This window comes from Falco biarmicus, chromosome 14, assembly GCF_023638135.1.
Source record: "Falco biarmicus isolate bFalBia1 chromosome 14, bFalBia1.pri, whole genome shotgun sequence".
Lineage (NCBI taxonomy): Eukaryota > Metazoa > Chordata > Aves > Falconiformes > Falconidae > Falco > Falco biarmicus.
Genome location: NC_079301.1, coordinates 14,260,503 through 14,280,956, shown reverse-complemented (window position 1 = coordinate 14,280,956; position 20,454 = coordinate 14,260,503). Strand labels below are relative to the sequence as shown.

At 38.6% G+C, this 20,454-nt stretch overlaps 1 protein-coding gene across 2 annotated transcripts in view; it reads right to left on the bottom strand.

Moving 5' to 3' along the window:
* AFF2 (ALF transcription elongation factor 2) overlaps nucleotides 1-20,454 on the bottom strand; it is a 351,165-nt gene that overhangs the window by 238,831 nt on the left and 91,880 nt on the right. For both annotated transcript variants that reach the window (XM_056360134.1, XM_056360135.1), the window contains exon 3: nucleotides 15,548-16,438. In XM_056360134.1, the coding sequence (XP_056216109.1) occupies nucleotides 15,548-16,438 (891 nt within the window). The remainder of the gene's footprint in view (nucleotides 1-15,547; nucleotides 16,439-20,454) is intronic.

The window sequence follows — 20,454 nt, the reverse complement described above, 5'->3', positions numbered from 1 at the left end:
TTCAGAGTGGTTCTTTCTGAATTTATTTTTACAGGTTTGATCCAAACACTGCTGAAGTCAATGACAAATTTTCTATAAGCAAGAGTGTGTTTGAATTCAGTCCTTAAAAATAAAATCTCTGCAGAAGAGTAGATCATATCTGGGTCTTACTGTTCGGCACACTGTAGAATAGGCATCGATGTATGACAGGGAGGAAAAGTGTAGAGCACTTTTCATCTATTAACCTTAATTATAAAGGGCCAAAAAATCTTTCCATTGAACCCAAAAATAAAAATTGCACTGACTTTGGCAGAAGCACAAATTGATCCTCCTGGAGAAAATGCATTGATTTTTCCTTTTTACTAAATAAATTCAAAAGCTTAGACACCAGATTTTGAAATAATTACTTAAATCTATTTTACTTAAAGCCAAATGTGCAAGACTGATGTGCTGTGGGGATTTTTCTTTTTTTTTTCCTTTTTCCCAGCAGTCTCCTTTACTCCATTTTCTATCATTCAGTTTTGGAATGGTTCAGAACATTCTCACAAAATGCTGCAGACAATGTCAGTGGCAGTCATCACTGCTTACTGCCTTGGGTCTAAACCTGCTGCCTATGAAGTGCAGCGCTTGTTGTGCAAGCATGTTACACAAGATGCTGCAACTTTAAAAGCCCAGTGTCAAAGGTAATCTCTAAGGAGACTTGCATAACAGCCACATGCAAAAATCCCAGTGTTGGCTTTTTGTTGGTGTTTTTTTCTGTTTGTTTGTTTGGGTTTTGTGTTTGTGGTTTTTTTTTAAAAAAAGGAACACTACTTTTCCAAATATTTTTTTCAAGATAATATTTCTCAATAAAGCCATGCGCACATTTTGCTTGATTTTCAAATGGCTTTATACACATCCTATATTGTATATATTTTCATACGCACATACAAACTCTTGCTGTAGCTATCTAGGCCTTGAAAATTTTGGAACCCCTTCAGGGAATATTTGTGCTGTCTATTGTGAGAAGACCTGAGTTATCTCAGCCTGTGTTTCAGGCTGGAGAAAAAAAAAAGTGTAAACCTGAGCTGAAGTTCTCAGCACAGTTTATTAGCTCAGACACAGAGCTGTGGTAAATGCAGTCATGTGGCTTTTTCTTTTTTCCTCAGAGCAGACAGAAAGCAATCACTCACAAAGGAGAACACTGTTCCAAAATACCTGCTATGTTCTTTGCCCGATTTGACAGTCAATCCAAAGTAAGACTTTGCTACAAGGATGTAGGATTACAATAATCCACATGCAAAGTCCAGCCATCACCACCATAAAAATACATGAAAAATGGTGGGAGAACACAGTTGAATACTTTCTCTTATACACATACAATACAGAAGCTTTGGTTCTACACCTTATACATGGTGTACTATCATCACCTCAAGGTTCAAGAGCAGCTTGCTAACTCAGAGCTTCCTAACAGAAGATTCTGGATTGCTTCTTGGGTACCTAGCACTCACTTAAAGTGTTCAGGCTGTCCTATGACAATAGAGTACAGGTTGTGCTGCTATCACAGCCACAGCTATTTGCAACATGCATCTGAAGGTATAGAAAAGGAAACTGGAGTTGGGCAGATGTCTCCTGGTCAGCTTACCTCTCCTTACAGTGGATGCATTAGTCATCTCATCTAAAAACACATTATAACACATTATTGTGGTCACTGTTACTCCCCGCAACAGTGCAGACAAGTCATAGTAAAGAGGCTAAGACAGTTGAGAAGTCAGCCAAGAGAATATCCTCCAGGTTTTCCCTAGTCCAGGTGGGCACTCTTGCTGCTGCTTCTTCTGGGCAGCCAGAGTCCAGCATCCTGCACCTGTAAATACTTGCCTTGCTCTTCCCTTGCAGTTTTCCCCTTCTCAGGCCCTTATCTTTCTGTCACATCCACTAAAGCATGCACTCATGCCTTCACTTTTGTGCTTTTCCACCTAGGGACTGCACTGTCTTCCTTTCCTGTCCTCCAGCTCCTGAGGCACACAGTTTTTGTCCCTACACTGTGATCGACAAGTCAAACTCTTCTCCACCTTCCCTCCTCCAGCTCCCACACCGCAGACCCACACCCTGCCCCACGGCAGACGGAACAGTAAGTGCTGGGAGCCGTGGGACACCAGCACTCTGGGCAAAGCTGATTTTGCTTCATTTTGAGAGGGACTAAGTGTGAAAGTAGCTGGGGGAACAAAGAGGAACTTAAGAAGTAATTGTGTGATCCCACTCAGCAAGAGACAAGCAAGCAATGCCAGTAAATTTAAGCATTGAACAGAACACAGAGCATTCAGCTGAAAACGGATTCCCTTGGGTCTCACTTTTGGCGGGAGGACCAAAAACAACAATTGTTTGGGCCTGTGATATTTGTCTGTATTCAGGGCCAAAATCAGAAACCAGATGCAATGAAGATCTCCACGTGGCTTTATGTTCACAGGAGAGGAGGCAACAAAATATGTAATTCCTTTCCACTTTTGTCATGTGCGAGCTATTATGAAACCACAGCATTGTGCCAGGGAAAAACTGTTCAGCCTCTGTATTGCAAGAGTGGATATAGATCTAAGTGGTCATACGACTGTAGGTACCTGCTGATCTATAATTTTACATCTAGGTTTGTACATTTGCACACACACACAGAAAACAAACTGATGACATCACTGCCAGAAAAGCAATCATCTATAATGTCTGCAAAAAACTCAAGTTCACACAGTGCAGAAGTCAACTTTGCTTCCTGAACTTTGAAGAAACAGGTAGCCACAGAAAGGGGAGTAAGAAGAGATCTGCAAGAACCCCATGAAGAAGAAATGGCCTGGTTCTGGAAGATCCCAGACAGAGGCTGTAGCAGTTGGGAAAGTCAGGAAATGCACCCTCAGCACATTTTAGGTGTTCCCCCGTGTCCTCTGCCACAGGCTCCTGCTGGAGCTCATGCCTTCGGTTCTGGCTGCTCTTGATCAAGTCTCCTGTTTTGCCAACACAAACTGTCACATTTTTACTTATAGAGTTGCTTTCAGCCTGGGCTCCAAGTCTACTGGTGAAAGCAAACCCACTTCTCTTTCTGTGCCCTGTGCCAGCTCTCTACATGGGACAACAATGGAAGTACCCCCACTACGCTCCACCGCCACAGGCTTGATCTTTCTCTGGACTTCTCTCTCTCTCTCCACAATTACAACAAAACACCATGGGTAATCCTGGAGAGTGCCAAATAAATACTCTCACCATTATACACAGGTTTGCTATCATAAGGGAGTCATGTTCAAGCAAACTTTTTATTAAGGTCATGCCACAGAGATAGCATCTCTTCTTTTGTCTCCGACTGTTGACTTTAGACCTGGAAATCCCACTCAGTAAGGATTTCTGACAGCACCAAAGGCCAAGGTAGCTTGCAGTAAAGCACTGTAGTGTGCTGAAGTAGTTTAGCCCAGCTTGCTGCAATCGCATCTTTACTCACCATGCAGTGCCCCATGATAGCTAATGGGAAAAATAATTAAATACAGGGCCTTTTACGTAGTCAGTATCCCAAATAAACTTGGTCTTGTTAAAGAACAGTCCTTGAAATGGTTTATCTGTGAACGGTATTTCCTATGTATTTGAGAAAAATAGCCTTTTCTTCAGTATCAGAGCTGCACGTCTTCTTATTCCAGCTATTTGTTCTTGAACGAACATATTTATTGTGGCTAATGAAAGGGGAAATCCCTCTCTTTGTTCATGCCTCTGTTCCCTTCTGTCCTTCAGTGACCTGACATGTGCTTCACCCTAGAAACCAAAATGACTGGAGCAGCCAAGAACATGGAGAATTGTTCTGGGCTCCCACTTCTGAAACCACATGGAAGATTTGTTATGGGAAATCTCCCATGCTAGGCTGTAAAAATAAGCTCGCTTTTAAAGTGCTTAGTTATGGAAGTTGCCTCCATCACTTACAGAAGTTTTCCCTTCTCAAAGAGCTTGACTTAGGCTGTCCCTGGTAGAGGTTCAGCCCATGGTGTGGAGAAGGCAGGGTCTTCTCCGTTATTGCCACCTGCTCATACAAGGGTTTACAGTGCTTATAGGCAAGCTATAGAAGTCAGTTACCATTTCTATAACACTATGACAGTTAATTTTATCCCAGGTCACCACCTGTCCCAATGCCACAGAACTAAGCCCTATCTAGGCTACTAAGTGAGCACAATAGAAGTCTATCTGTACAGAGAAAGAGTTGGTGCCAGAAGGCAGTGAACACACTGTGTGCATCTTGGGGAAGAGGAGGCAAGAGAATGGGCTGTGTGGCACCAGTCTGACTTATCCTAAGCATCAGAGAGCACCTGGTGCACGTCACAGGCACCCCTGCAGAGCTTCTCTTGTTTTCCTTTCAAGCTAAAGAAAATTAGTTCATACATCCTGAAACCACTCCCCAATGAGCCAAAAAGATCAGATTTGTTTCCAAAGCGTTCTCCTAAGATAAACTAAAATGCTAACAGAAATGCACCCTTTTTCTTTCTAGCACCTGGCTCATGTAGCCAAGCAAAGTCAATAGTAATATGATATTTCTGATTTGGCTAAACATCTGAAATCTGGTTGATTATCTGAAGTCTTCATTATAGCTAAAATACTCGTTCTGAAAAGGTAGGATGAGAATTACAAGTAAACAGGCCATCTCTCACAAGATCTGATACTTGGGGCTAGGCACTTAAAGTATGTAGAATACTAATAAAAGCAGGAAAAAATATTATCAAAATAAATCAAATTTATTCAATATATCAAAGTATATTAAAAATTGTAGCAAACAATTTTCTTGATGAAATGCAGGTGCATTTACATCTTAATAAAATGTGTTTACGAAAACAGCATTTGCAAATGCTTTTTTTTCTTCTCCTCTGAAGAGCAGTAATTCTCTGTATTCCTGCTACATCCTACTCTTGCTGCTAGTCCTAAGTCAGTCTTACTCAGACTAGTCATTTATGGTCCAGTTTTGCTGCTTCTATTCAAAATCAGAAAGCCTTAGTCCTCATGTGGAATTATAGGGATTACTTGCACAGTAATGCCAACATCAGAGGGTGAGACAGACCTAACCTGGTTGTACTTTATGATCACCTCTACACCCCTTACAGAAGGGTCTGCTCCTCAATCTGGTTTATTTTGTTTATCTAGAGTACAGTGAATCAGCTATTTTACATTTAAAGGAACTGGCAAGAAGTAGTTTATCACTCCACTACAAGGAGGGGAAAAGACAACAGTAGTTTAAAGTATGAATTTACTGGTATTTAAATTTAAATTTATTTGCATTTACATGAGGAAACTTTTTGAATGCAGCCTCACCACCACCCTACTCTGCACACTCATCTTCCATCTGGTGGTGGAAGAAATAATTTACAACAATGCAAAATCATCAACCGTTGGCACAGACAGTGCATATCCCCTCATTGGCCTTTTGTGACTCCACAGACCTTAGGAAAGTTTAATGGTAAAGTTTTTCTTTCAGAAATATTGGCAAAGCCCTAAATCCCTAATTTGCAAACTCGGATCTGCAAACCATTTGTGGTCTATGACACCACAATGCGTGGTCCTCGTCATGAAACCATGTTAAATGGTGACCTTTGCGATCATGGTATTGTGCTGCAAATGATGTGGTTGCTAGGATAATTGCTTTGAATAAAAATTACTCTTTTTAATATTTCCCTAGCTAAATTTGTGCCATATTTCATGTCAATGAGTAACTGCATGTGTTGGTGGAAAGGGAAGATGTTACAATCTCTCTTTCTTCCCAATGCAAAATATACCGTGAAGTTGACTTCATAAGGAAGCCACTTAAGAAAGCTAATCCTGGATATAAAGCAAGGCTAAAAATCAAGCACATTCAAGTGCCATTATCATGTGCTAGTAGAAATTATATATATTTTTGGGAAGTTTTTAGGTTCTAATGACATGGACATCAGGGTTTCTTCGCATCAAAAAGGATTAAACCCCACAGCTGTAGGTTACTGACCAGGACATGAGATCTTTCATTCAGGGTAAAGTGCAAGTGATAAAATCCAAATCCTGACTCCTCCAAGTGACCTGCAGATCTTTATGGGTTTTTAAGTTTACAAAGGGTACACGTCAGGGTTTTAACATATTTAAGAAAGAATTATCTCAATGTTGATATTTAAAATACTGGCAAATGTAAATGGGTGCCTGGATATTTACAAACAGCAGAAGTAATTGCCAGCTTGTCTTGTGGATTTAAGTGTCACAGCTTGCAGCTCAGTGAAATATAACCCAATGAGTTTACACGTCTGGGGGATATAACAATGGGAAATTATTCTGAGGAAGCGTGCAAGGGAAAACAGCATATATTAACTGAAATATGTTTAGACTGGCAGTATTAATTGGCAGTATTAATGGGGATTGAGGCTTACACCTATGATCAATGACTCCTATCAGAGATCTTTATATGAATCCAAAATAAAATAGGCTTATTAGCTTGGAAAGTGACTGAATCTGTACTTAACTTGCCTTTTCCTCCCTCTGCTCCCAAATCTTTTATTTACACTCCATGTTATTTTACAGATGGCTGCTTGAACAACAACCATAGAAAAAAAGTAAGATCAACACCTACCTTCTTCGTAAGTGCCCTCCACCAGCTGTACACAAAATCACGCTCACCAATGTGATAGTGGGAGACCAGCCTTGGAACGCAACCTCAGAAAACCTCTTGGAGGTGTTTTCTACATATTCTTTTGTCATGGAAAAGAATGGTCACTCCCTCCCTAGGAAGAGAAGGAGATCCTCCCTACTCTGTGGGCCAACCATGCCCTCTATTCTCCGTGAAGAGTTAGGGATCTATAATGCTACCATAGATATCTCTATCTTCATTGTGTGTATTAATTTAAGAGTGTGAATATACCCATTTGTTCAGTCTCATTTACATACTTAACTAAATTTATGCTATTTTGCTGCTTTCAAGACTCAGCATGAGGGAATGGGAAACAAATTTTGCAGTGACCCAGCAGGAATCGAAAGGCAAAAGTCAACTCTTCTACTCACAACAGGAGACCTGGTGTTGGTACTTGCTACATCATCATGATTTTCAAAGGAGAAATTTTAAAACTTCCTTTGGCCTGAGATGAAACTCTCGGCATTTTAAAATTGTTTTTCTCTTGCTTTATTATATGAGGGAACGATTTAATGTTTCTTTTAAAATGGGAAATGGTATCACTTTCTCTGCCATAACAAAAGGCTGTTTTAGATTGTTTTATTACACCGTTTTTAAAAGCACATTGCCACAGCGTTTCATAGGAGTGTATTTACATTTACCTTTCTAAAACACACAGTATATTATGTTGCAATTAAAAGCCCACAAACTCAATCTGATATTTCTTCACTAATTTATTCCCAAGCCAATATGTATTTTAATGTTCCAAACCATTGCTAATTAACACATGGAAATATTTTAACATGGATTTTGATTAATTCCATTTAACAGTCTAACCAGTACTAAAACATATGTGGTGTGTCATTCCTTTCTTTTGAGGAAGGCATTGGCATTAAATCTTTCAATCTTCCTGAGCACCAAATGCTAATTTCAGGAAGATTAAATAACAGACTGCAGCTACAGTTTCCTTTCTTTACTTCCCAGAAGGTGAAATGAACATATTTATGTGGGAGGAATTTCTTTACTGCACAAGCCAAAATACAGAAATTAGATTTTTTTCCCCAACATTGCTAATACACTAGCAATTGCCTGCCAACTAAATAACTTTAACCTATATCTGCAGTTCATGGAGAGTTGCCAAGTTATATGTTCAACTTTCTTTCACTCTGTTTTTTTTATTAAAGTATTCCCATATGATGTTTTCACTTGCAGCTCCTAAATGCTTTTCCATACTTGAATCAGAGCTACCAGCCTATAGTGGGGTGGCTCTGGCCATAAAGCCGGACATGCTCATATAAGACCCTCCTCTGATTTTCACACTTTGAAGGTATGTTACAAATATGATTCATATGGTATTCCTCTAATGGTTTAAAATCTGACTATAACTCTGCACATCAACAAACTAAGCATACAAAATACCCAGAGGTATGCATGCAAGTAAGCATCTTATGCATATAAAAATACAAGAACACAGAGCAGGAGGTGGCTGCCTTCAGGATCTTGGGATAATTGCTCATATCTTGCATACAGCTTTTCACAAGATGGAGTTTGATGAGCTTAAGAACAGTTAAACATTTCTGCTCTTGCATTTCCCACCAGAAAGATGACTATACCTGAGTACTGTAGCTCCCCTTTGCCCTACGGTGAGTCCAGTTTCCCTGTTCTTACTTCCACTGTCTCTTCTTCCACTCTGCTTCATGGTCAGCATGTTCCTACTGAAAGCTGAACAAAGGTTTGCTGTATGTTCAGATCACACCTACATCTCCCTCACTCGCTTAAGTAACCTTTTCTTCTTATTCTTTCCCTAGGCCTTATTTCACTTGTTGCAATATTCTTTGTAAATCTTCATTCTGCTTGATAATATATGATACTACCCCTCTCGCTTTACCTTTTGCTAGCCGTACTTCAGTCCCGACTGCTAACACAGCATCTGAACAGTGGTTTGTATTTGGTTTCCTATTGCTTCTACAACATCTAATAACAACAGCCTCCACACCATTCAGCCACCCAGATTCCTGCCGTCTGCAAAAAAGCATTCCAGTTGTTTCTTACTGATCTATGCCTACCAGATAAAGCAATGTCCAGTTTTCTACCTGACTACCATTTTCACCAGGATTACAACTTTCTTCTCTGAGTCTACATTTACGCCCACTGATTAGCTTGTATTTTCTTTCTGCCTCTTTTTATACTTTTAACAGGTGCTTGTTGGATGTAACGTTTTCATCATATTCACTAAATGACTTGCCCAGGGAGAAAGCCAATTATAGCTACTAGCAAGAGTCCAAGCTCTTGCTCAAGAAGCAGAGGCTGTCCTGAGAAGCCCCAGGTTCAGTCCCAGTGATGATTCACAACAGCTGTCATTGCCAATGCAAAAAATCTGTGCACACTCTCTTGACTGTACTTTAAAACACACGTGCCTTCTGTGTTATCAGATGATTTAAAACTGTAATTCCTGTGCTCTCTGCAAAGAAAGGAACAGAATAATTTGTGGAAAAAATACCTGAAAGTTATGACAGGAAAGAGCAGTGAATATGCAGGTAGGTTCTTTCAAACGAGCTGTTTGTTACTTTAAAGGTTCGCGTCAGATAAAATAATATTTAACACAGCTGATGGTGAAGTTTACAAATGGCTATTCATTCTAGCACAGAAGGCCAAATGCTGATACCCAAATACCTGCCAATTCTGTCCTCAGTAGGAAGCATGCATGCTGTTCACTTGAGGGCTGATCACAGCCCAGAGTGAAAACACACATCATAAAAAATTCAAGTACCTGAAAACGGCATTTCCGTATCTTTTCTTACATGAGCATTCTTTGTTTTACAGTTCACAGAGATTATATTTATTAAAGCAGGACATGTTCCAGAAAAGTATTACCAAATAGTGCAAAGGCTCCAACTTGGTTGCACCTGCTAAACTGGTCTTAGAAGAACACCTTCATTAGCTGACAACTAAGCAGACTATCAGAATTCCAAGAGCATCCTCCCTCATGCAATTGCATGCCAGAGAGATGGAAACAAGATGCTGAAAAAATTAGCTTTACCAACTCCTGGTTATTATTCAAAAAGTACACTACCAGTCACAACACTTAACACTGTTTTTATATGGCTTGTGATGTTTTCCTTAATTGGAAGAAGCAGAAAAGATCCAGTTTTATCTATGGAAAAGCAGCCATAGTAATACTTTCCCACCAGATATCTGAATGATATTCCTCTAAGGATGAAGAGCAAATATTATAATCCCCTTTTGTAGTCAGGGGTGCAGTGCACCAAAGCACTGAGGACCACCAATCAGAATGAGAACAGTATTGATAAAGACTCCTGCCTTCTGTTTGATTAAAACACCTGTACAAATTAAATTGTCTGTAATGACTTTGAGAAATACCAAAGCGCCTGTCCCATAGTCACACGCCGAATCTATTTGCAGAGTTATGAATACACCCTACAGTCCCGCTGCAGCCATTAAATGATGCCTCCACGTCTTTGCTCAAGCAAAACAAATCCTAATATTCTACCACTCTCCCCAAAGACTCTGAGGTCATTTTGCTTTGTGGCATTTCACATTACACCATTTGAATAACAGTATTTCTTACAATTAGCTTGGACCAATAACAAGCCACTCATAAGCAGTTACTTTGGCACTGAGAATTTCAAAAAGCTTTCAAAAAAAACCCAAAAAAACCAACCAAACCAACAACACAAACCACTTTTGAAGAGACTGACTCTTCATAAATAGAGGTACTTGAATTTCACTGAGATTTTTTTTTTCTTCCTCCCAGCAAGAAAAGGAGTAGCTTAAAACCCAAAACCCCACTAACAAATGCACAATAGGAAAGAAGTATCTAAACCTTCTTTCCCCAAACTAAATACACATGGTCAGATCTTTTAACCACACCTATTCAACAGAGCTGAGGTGCCCTGTTCTACAGCCTTATGTGAAATGGAAAGGTCCCATTGGTCACAGTCATTCAAAATCAGGCCTTAACTATGTTTGTTAATGTTTGATTTTAAACAGGCAAGCTGTCCTCTTGCTATCGCTGCAAAACAGCTTTGCTAGCAATTGTCCAAGCGATCGGACAGTAGCCTTACAAAGGCCACAATAAGAGGTCTTCAGCTGAGTGGTGTCATATGGTGTTCATTTAGAAGTATCACAAGAACATTACTTCTCACAGTATTTACAAATGAAAAACATATGGCGGTAACCTGTAATACTGCAAGAAATACTGCTCTTTGGGTTTGTTTCTGGCCTCAGACTTTTGAAATATGAACCAAGCAAAGGGATTTCAGCTTAATGCATGATTCAGTCCATTTTTCAGAGCCCAAAGTCTGGGGAACAGCTACAGCTTGCATCTGAAAAAAGTGATTTGCCCACAACTATGGGTAATATACTATAGCTGGCAACTAGAGTAGCATGTATATCAAAAAAGGTGTGGGGGTGGTTAATTAAAGACATCTACATTCCATTTAATTAAAAAAAAAAAAGATATTAAACTGGCTTTGGTTCCTATAGTTTTGTAAGTCATATATAAGCCTCCTGCATTTACTATTTAGGTTCAATCAATATGGTTATCTACCTGTCAATTTTTCTTGCTCTTTAATGCAGAAAGAGAGCAGCCTTTTTTATAGCTAGCTTAGAAAGTACTAAGCTAATCAATACATGCAGCGATAACAGAATGATTTGAAACACGTAACAGAAGCTTATCACTCTGCAGTATACTGAACCCATCAAAATATTTTCCTAGAAGTAAAGTGAAAATAGAAGATCTCCATTTTTTATTACTTAAGTGGGTGGTGACATAGATTTTGTAGGCCTTTTGGATTTGTTCCTAGCTTTGTATTTTTGTGAAAATTTGGTACACAAGCATTTGCTGCTTTGTAGGAACATGAGGCCAATTTTGCAGTAAGATTTAAAAACTCTGCCTTGACAATCAAACATTATCTCAATTGCCCTTGATTTCCTGTCTCTAAACATTGATTGGAAATCCATGCATTGTTCTGGAGAACTGCACATAAAATTTTTCCAGGAACACATCTTCTGATATTCCTGCAGACCTTAAACCCCTTTGCTTTACTCAGTACTCTCAGTAATTTGTGTTTGAGCCAAACCTGAAAAGTACAGGCTTTCTTTCAGCTACCTCCTGCCGAGTTAGTCAATTTGAAATAATTTGTAAGCATCTGATTCCTAGAGGTTTAAATATACATGCATGTATCAAGATTCTGGATTTTAATGCGGTAGAGAGAGGTTCAGCTGTTATTGTGGTCTCTAGCCACTACTTTTTTCAAGAAATGCAAAGGATTTAACTATGCAGTTCTCTGAAGGGTAATTAACAATCATCTGCCATCACACAATTTAAGTAGGTGGAATGCTACATAATACAAAAGATCTTTGCAATGTCCCAGGCTTGCCACAATTCACCAAATGTTAAATGCAAGCTCAAAATTAATATATATATAAGTATGTAAGTATGCATATAAATGTAGAATAAAGAGATGAGTCAATAAGAAAAGAACAGGAAATAATGTTTACAGCTTGAGGCTTTCTGTCAATTTTTCTGTTTTAGCTCCAAGGCCCTTGTTATCAATTCTATGTCATGATGTCTGGTGTATTTCTGAATGTCCTCCTGAAAAACGATGGCCTTGTGACTTCCCAGTTCTGAAAGGTCTGCTTCCCAGTTTCTGAATCTCAGAGGCTGGCAAGCCTGGGTGCTAGTTGTTTCATTGGGTTTTACTCAAGGCACCAAACGGTAAAAAGTTTTACCTTCACCCTTAGAAAGCAATATTGATAAGTAAAACAGAGGAGAAAGGTTTAAGAAATCAAAAGGATCACAAAATCATAAAGAAGTCTACAGGGGCTCTGCTGTTCCCATTGCCCACCCAGAAACAGCCACTCATAGCGCAGGCAGGTCTGAACTAGCTCCGTGGGGTGAGTCAAGGTCTGGAAATCACACGACAGCATCCACTCTGAGGCAAGGATTAGTCCACAGGTGCATAAGTGCTGCTAACACTACCTCCTGACCCCGTCCGGTAAGTCTGTGTGAACTTACCATGAATTTCTACAAACTCAGAAATCACTAAACCACAATCCGTTGCACAGTGGAGACATGCCAGCAGCAAGGCATTAACAATGTTGTCCGTTCCAGAGGAGCTGAAAGATGGATGGGCATCTCTGAGGGCAGAATTGGGCCCAGCGAACGAACAAAGATTCTTGGAGCCACACCTCAAGTGACACAAATTATGTTATAAAATTAATCACTTCCTTACACATGGCAGAATGCTTCCAGGGCACTCAACATCCTATTCCATTAAGCCATGATAAATGAGACCATATTTCCACATCGGTCTGAACCCATCTTTTAAATCTGCTTGTTCAAATATTTGGTTACTTATTCACTTCCCCCTCAAGATAGCAAAAAAAGGTCTTTTCCAACTTTACATGTCCTAATAGATGCTGTTATTGCAGGACCATCAGCTAGGAATTTTAACAGAATTCCTTACCTTATGAGCATGCAAAATTTTGAGAGAAAAACATTTGGTGAACAATCTCTATGTGTACATTCAGCCACTTGAAAAAAATGGACTCCAAGATACAGGAGAGACGCAGAACAAATTACGGAGAAATGCCTTCGAGAAGTAACTTTCCTACTGCTAGCATGAAGATGATCACCACCACCACCTGGAACAGTGTTAGGATGGAAACCCATGGAGCAGGAGCAAAATTGTTTCAAGCAGATCACTACGGCTCGGGGTGGCTAGGGAAGGTTCATAAATTGATAAGCACCACTGAAGGATCGTAAGCCTCCACATCAATTGTATAAAGATTACAACAGAGCCACTCACTGCAGCCATTCTGAAAAGGTTATGGGTTTCACAGGTGTGCACTGTCAGTTCTGATTAAGCTTAAACTAAACCAGTTATCTATAACGCTGGATTGGAAGGAGTTTTATTGCTGAACGCAGGGTAAATCAAACTCAGGATACACATCTGTGGAAAAACACAGAGGGCCAAAGTTCACAGTCCTGATACAGGCAAAAAAACCCTCCCAACTCAGGAGGAGATTTGCCTGTAAAGGGCCCATTGGTCTGGCTATTGTCATATGTTCTGTGTTGGAAAGTTATTCATCACCTTAACACAGCTTTGGGTTTTCTTTCCCTCTTCAGATTATTGTTCGCTCTTAATACACGATTATTATCTGCATTCATTTCTAAAGTGCCTAGAGTTTAGCATTTATCTGAACATAAATGAAATTAATTATACACCTATACTTTTCACGACATAGGATATAAACTAAAGCAGCTATAGCAACAAATTCACAATGTAATTTTTCATCTGTGCAAATAGGAACCTTTCCAAAACCAACAATTCACATCAGAGGTTCTTAGAGCTATGCAGAAAGACTCTGGGTAAAATCCCGTGCCCCAAAATAATTGCTAACAAGTCAATTGATTTCAACAGTACCAGGTTTTCACTCAAAAACTAAAGAAAGAAAAAATGCATTCTCAATAGTTGATACAAGTTGCAAAAGGTACACTTTATTTCCAAAAATACCTCATACTAATGCTGCACTTTAAAGTGCCTCTATTGATTCATAGTGTTAATAGATGGCAAAAGTGAAAAAATGTATTTGCTTTTGCAACATCATTATTTCCTTTGTATGCAATTATTTACTTGCCAAACAATGCTAGCGACAAATCGCAACAGACTATGAAGCCTTCTACATCAGCAGATTTTTAACCTAAGGTAAAAATAAACAGAAACATCTGTAAAGTAATCTTGTACAAAGCTACGTTTATTAACAAATACATTTTCTAATAAAACACCATCTGCAAGCAACCCTCAGCTTCCACTTGATATAAATAGGCCTTTTACTGTTTTCAGATGCAGTTCCCAGAAAATTATTCCAAGCTCTACTGCAAAACACATCAGTCTTTGTTGCTGCCTGGAATGTTAATAAATAACATCAAGTTTTTAAATAGTCAAACAAATTATTGGCTTGAAACAATTATTCCAATAGAAAAAGCTGACCTTTTGCAATAAAGTGGTTTAAGAATGCATTACTCCTCATTCCTAGTATAAAAATATTACCAAGCAGGGAAATATTTGGGGGAAAACAGAAAGCTATGAAAAACTCATATTGCAATTCTGCTCATATGTACACTATAAACCTACCTTGCAAAGGTTACTTCTTTAGAAAAAACTCAGAATAAGAGAAAAACTATACAGAGTATGAATAGTTCAGTTGGTATCCTTATTATACATCTGTGCTTGGAATGGACACAAATACGAACCAACTAAAATGTTCCTCAGAGGAGCACTGTACTGACCAGCAATACAAAATTCGACAGCTTAAACTGTTGGTAGCAGAGATTGGGACTGAATCCCAATATTAAAAGCTCTTCAAAATGCATAAAAGCTTTAATGGGACACATTTTCATAAGCGTTACTCCGAACTTAAGCCATGTTAATTCCATTAAAAGCAACAGGAATTTAGCAAACTCTGCAAATAAACTCCTTACTGGTAGAACTATTTAGTACCACTGAAATTTGAACACTGCAGTTATTCCTTAGAGTTTAAAACAGCAATCTTCCTATCAAACTGGCTCCTACCTAAAAAATGCAAGATTGAAAACTGCTGATGAACTGAGATATTGGAGGTCTCTGTCCAGAATTCTAGCTGGTATAAACATATTACACCCAAAAGAGATCTAGCCTTTTAATATTAATCAGAAACAAGCAATGTTAGTATTCCAAACTGCGCTTTAAAAACTTCATTAAATATTGCTACTGGAACTATCACAATAAACTTTGCCAAAAGTAGTCATGCACATTCTAGAAAAAAAAAAAAAAGGAATGTTTTAGACTGTAATTCCAGGAAATGGAACTGCATACTTCCAGAGAAAAATATTCAGTGCATGAAATACTCAAGCAGCACTAGAGAGAAATATTTTAAACTACTTACTTCACTAACAGGAGGAATGTTGAGCTTTGGTACTTTGTTCTTCGAACTAGGCGTGTTCACTTTTCCTTCCAGCAGTGTTCCAAAGGACTGATTTCCATATCCACTCTCAATTTCTATCGGAGGTTTCAGTTCAGGTGAGTCATTGGGTACCTGGTCCTGACCATCCATAGGCCTGACATATGCTGTAGGCTTTTGCTGGACCATGCTGTTTTTGCAGTGAAGCCCTGGTGGGAAGTTCTGGGTCGAAAGACCGTTGTTCGCAGATAACAAAGAAGTGGAAGGAAGTGGAGATCCAGGACCATGACCTACAAATTCAAGCTCTGTGGGTGACTTGGAATGACTGTTTTCTTTGTAAGTATGTTCTCCAGGTGCTAACTTTGAATGAGTATGCCTCCTCGAATGTGAAGATGCTGCCATAGAATTTGCTTCCTCAGTTCCTCCACTTTTATGCTGCTCACTCTGACAATTATAAAGGTCTTCAAACCTGCCCTGTGGCTGGTCGTGAGAAGAACTATGCTTTGTTCGACTCTGCTGACTACTGGATTGGCTTGGCTGGGCCCCACTAGAGTTGTGACCACCACGTGACCAGTCTGTCCTCGACTTCCTGCTGCTCTGGTGACTGTGTAGCAAAGTAGAATTAGATGACAATGAAGAAGGCGGAGGCATTGATGTCGATGAATGGCCACTAATCTGATGAGATGGGATCATCCTGTTTCTTGGTTCTGGGAAAAAGTTCTGTTCATTTTTGTCAATGGGTGTTTGTGGGACAGAATTCTTTGGGATCCCTACAAGGTGGCTCTGGTTGGAATGGTTGGTTAACAGGTCCTTCATCTCATCATAATTTCCCAGTGTGTTCTGCACACGGTTTGCAAGGGCATCGCCTTTATTTGTCTAAAATATCAAAAAATAAATAGAGGAAGAGTGAGTAAATTTCCGATTACAAGTTACTGCTCAGAATAGTTGTCTTAGAAGATGGCAAATGTTAGCTGTTTAATGGTGTCATGCTGACATTTAATTTAATTTCAATTACATTTTGCATATGTTATGTGAGAAAAACCTATCAATAACTGTGTTCAAAGAATCTCTTGAAACAGGCTTGCATGAGTAACACTTGTATACTGCTTCCCATTTTCTTAAATATGCTCTCAGAGAAGTGTTTAAATTGCATCAGTTATGGATGTTAGGAGCAAAATAAGCTGGGTTTATGTCAGAGATGTTGGGCTTGTACATTTCATATCGTGCAAAACATGAACGTGCAATTACTGGCTACTGAGCATTTGAATTGCAATCACAGAGTTTATTTAAGTATGTTATTGCTCTATCAGCCCCTTGACCCATAGTCCTGCCATAAATAGAAGCTGGGTAGTCTGTAATAAACATACAGCGCCAAACTCTTCACTCCAGTGTAACTCCAATTACTTTTCTATAGAGGCTTTAGATTGACCTGAGCTATCTACCGTCTGAATCCAGAAAAGAAAAAGCTTCTACCCACTCAAATGCTACAGTAGCTTCAAATAAAAGATCATTCAAAAATATTTTCTTATAGAACATAAATAGACATGATTGCCACATTCTTAACTATCAGGATTCTTCCATTGTCTGCAGGCTGGTTGTATTTATGAATCATGCTTTTCTTTGAATTCCAGTAATTATTGAATAAATACTGACTCATCTGTGTTTCAGTGCTATTATACTTTTTCTTATGAAGCATGAAGTGCTTTTTTTTTGTTCTTTTTCCTTTTCCCTCTCACTTGTAAAAAACCTGGACAAATAAACTGGAAGCTATAATTAATAAGCAGCTAATTTCCTCTCTCTTTCTGTTCTAACTCACCCCACAGAGACAAAAAGTACCAGCCTTCTTATGACCTTTATATTCCACTGAAATGACCAGCAGAGAACAAAAACATCTTATTCCCCATGCTTATTAATTTACAAGACTCAAAGGATAAAAAACAAAGCAAAACTGTCATTCCTGTTCAAGCAGACAGTTAACTTCTACAGTCTGGAATTACATGACCAAGTTGCAGTGTACATAAGATACTTCAGGATACAGCCAACTATACTTCTCCTTATGTTTGGGGTGTTTCTTCACTCACTACAGCAAGCAGTGCCACAGTCCAAAGATGTCTCAACACTAGGTCATAAAGATGGGAAAAGGCATCACTATGAGCTTGTGCTTGGTTAGAGAGTGTCACACTCCATTTCTTGACGAGGTACCCTACCATGCCACTGATTTAATTTTCTTGAAGTATTAAGTAGAAGTTTGAGTGATGAAAAAAATCCATGCATGGATTTCTCCTGAAATATCTGCTTATACTACCCACTGCTGAACTAGTCAGGAGATGAGAATATTGTAGAAAGATTTTTTTTTTTCCTTAGTACTGCACATGTCATAAAAAATGTTGAAAAAGAAGATAGTAAATGCAAGTTTCTTTTTTCCCATTCTCAGGGATTGTAACATATATTACCACTGCACTAAGGCAGTGATTTAAAAATTAACTGTTCAATGTTGTTCTCACCTATATACATTTTGCCAGTGCTCCTAACTGACACAGTTAATAATCCCAGTTGTGGAGAACCACGAATCACTTTTATTCACCAAGTCCCTAGGTTGGTCATTTTAGTGGCAAAAATTATATTCTAGCTAAGCCAAGAATAAGGTCTTTGTATATGAGCAGTCTCCTTCAACTGAGTTGCACAATGAGCTGTTTGGGCAGCAGCCAAAACCAGACTCTCTCTGTTCAACCCCCAATTTAAAACAAGGAGATTCCATTGTGCTTAAGGGCCCAGCAAGAATTATGATGCAAAGTCTAAACACTTACATACTTGTTCTGTTTCCTCCTTCCCCAAACACTTTAACTCCTTATGGGATAGCCCATAGGAAATAACCAAGTATTGAAAAATGCCTGACCAAATGCCTTCACCTCTGGTTCAGCTAGACTTCCAGGGTGCATTTAGCTTACTTTCCAGAAAGCAAAAGTTTCTTGTTTGTTTTGTTTATTTTGTTTTTTAAAAAAAAGTACTGACAACATATCATCACGGTAACACTTCAACATCACAGCATTAAATGATTCCTGTCTAGATCCTCACAGAGGGAATCAGTATTTTAATTTGAATGTAGAGTTTTTCAATCATTTTTGTGTTGGAGGTAACTGATTCTCAGATTATTTTCTATTACATGTCACATAATAATAAATATAATTTTTATTTGATATTAACTCTGTTTCATGCAGAATGTTCACTTCTGGCGATAAACTATACTGTATGAATGTTAGGAATTATTATTTGTAGTCATTTACTGGGGGCATTAATAACAAAAAAAATATTTTCTGAAAATCATGGAGATTAAATTAAATATCCTTAGCATATTTTAAGTGCACTAAAGCCCATATCCAATAGTTATTGAAGTCAATAGAAGGATTATTACTCTGTTCAATGGCCTTTGGACCAGATTGCAAAGCAAAAAACACACAGTGAATGCGAGTAGTCATGTGGCTTATGCTTAAATCAATCTAGAGTGCATACAACTAACACCAGAGTTGTTCATTACAACCTGAACAAGCTCAGGTGTGTAGTGCAGTGCACTACCTGCATTTAAGACATAAAGCATATCATTAATGTTTTTATTTTATTTCCTCAACAAATTCAGGGTTCTCATGAGAAGTATTCTTAACAAGTCTGGATACCAGCAAGACAAACACAAAATCCATCATAATTTCTGGCTGCTCTTTGTTACTTCCAGTTTGGGGGCAATTTCTGCCTTCATATCTGGATAACTGGCTGATTCCTTAAAGGAAATTTCTGTACAATTTATTTTCTGAACAGCATGTTGAACCACAATTTTTCCACTATCAAGGAAATGCAGTATTTTCGGAGTATTCCAAGCCATAAATTATATGTCTGGTTTGTGACTCATGGCTAGTAGTGCTCCCCCTCATTCTAGGCTCTTGTTAATTTAGGAAATGTACACCTTCCTACATTTGCCTCTATTGCTTTCAAAAGAAGAGCTGTAATAGAGTCCTATTGGAAGACTAATTTCCTAGCTAGCTATTGCATTATAGTTTCACAAAGAAAAGAACTAATGCACTCAAACTTATAGGCCCAGTTTACAAGGGTTTTGTGAAAATTTGTATGAAACTTGAGGTTTCATAATTCATTCACTTTCTTATGCCTCATAGTTAAACTAACCTCCATGGATTAGAAGCTGAGATCTTTTTTATGCTAAACTTGAATAGCATGGAAGGGCTTTACCTTACCATGAAAAAGATAAATGATTTAACATTCACCAAAGGCTCCCCAATGGAAATGCTGCCCATTGGGTTCTCTTTCTCAAGCTGAACTCTTCTGAGACAATTCCTTTGAAAAGTAACAAAAATATTCCTACTGTTCCCTCTAAAATACCCATCTCTGAAACTCTTTACTAATTCAAAACATTAAAAGGTATCAACAATTCAGTAGTAAAATTGCAGCTTCTCTCAGGAAAACTCTGACACCGCTTTTTCAAATGTCTGTTGTCATAACACTGCAGGCTCTTCTCTGATCACTTCTGCAAAATCAAGCATTAGCAGGTTGCACCGGAGTTCAAAGGCCAGACCAGCAACCCACTTGCATTAAAGGATAACACAGCCCTCACTGCCCAACCTTCCCAAAACAATGCTGGATATCATCACATTGTCAAAGGTGTTGTTTCCCCACATGAGACAGTGGCGCTTCAAAAGAACACTCTTATATTTTAATAAACATCTACAAATGTATTTTATACACCCACAGAAATAAATATCTCTTTTCATGTATGTGTACACATACATACACTACAAAGTATCAATGTAAAAACATGAGCTTGTCCAAAATTATAATGATCACTTATGTTTTATTTGACAGAGGGGTAGAAAGATGCTCTAACAGCT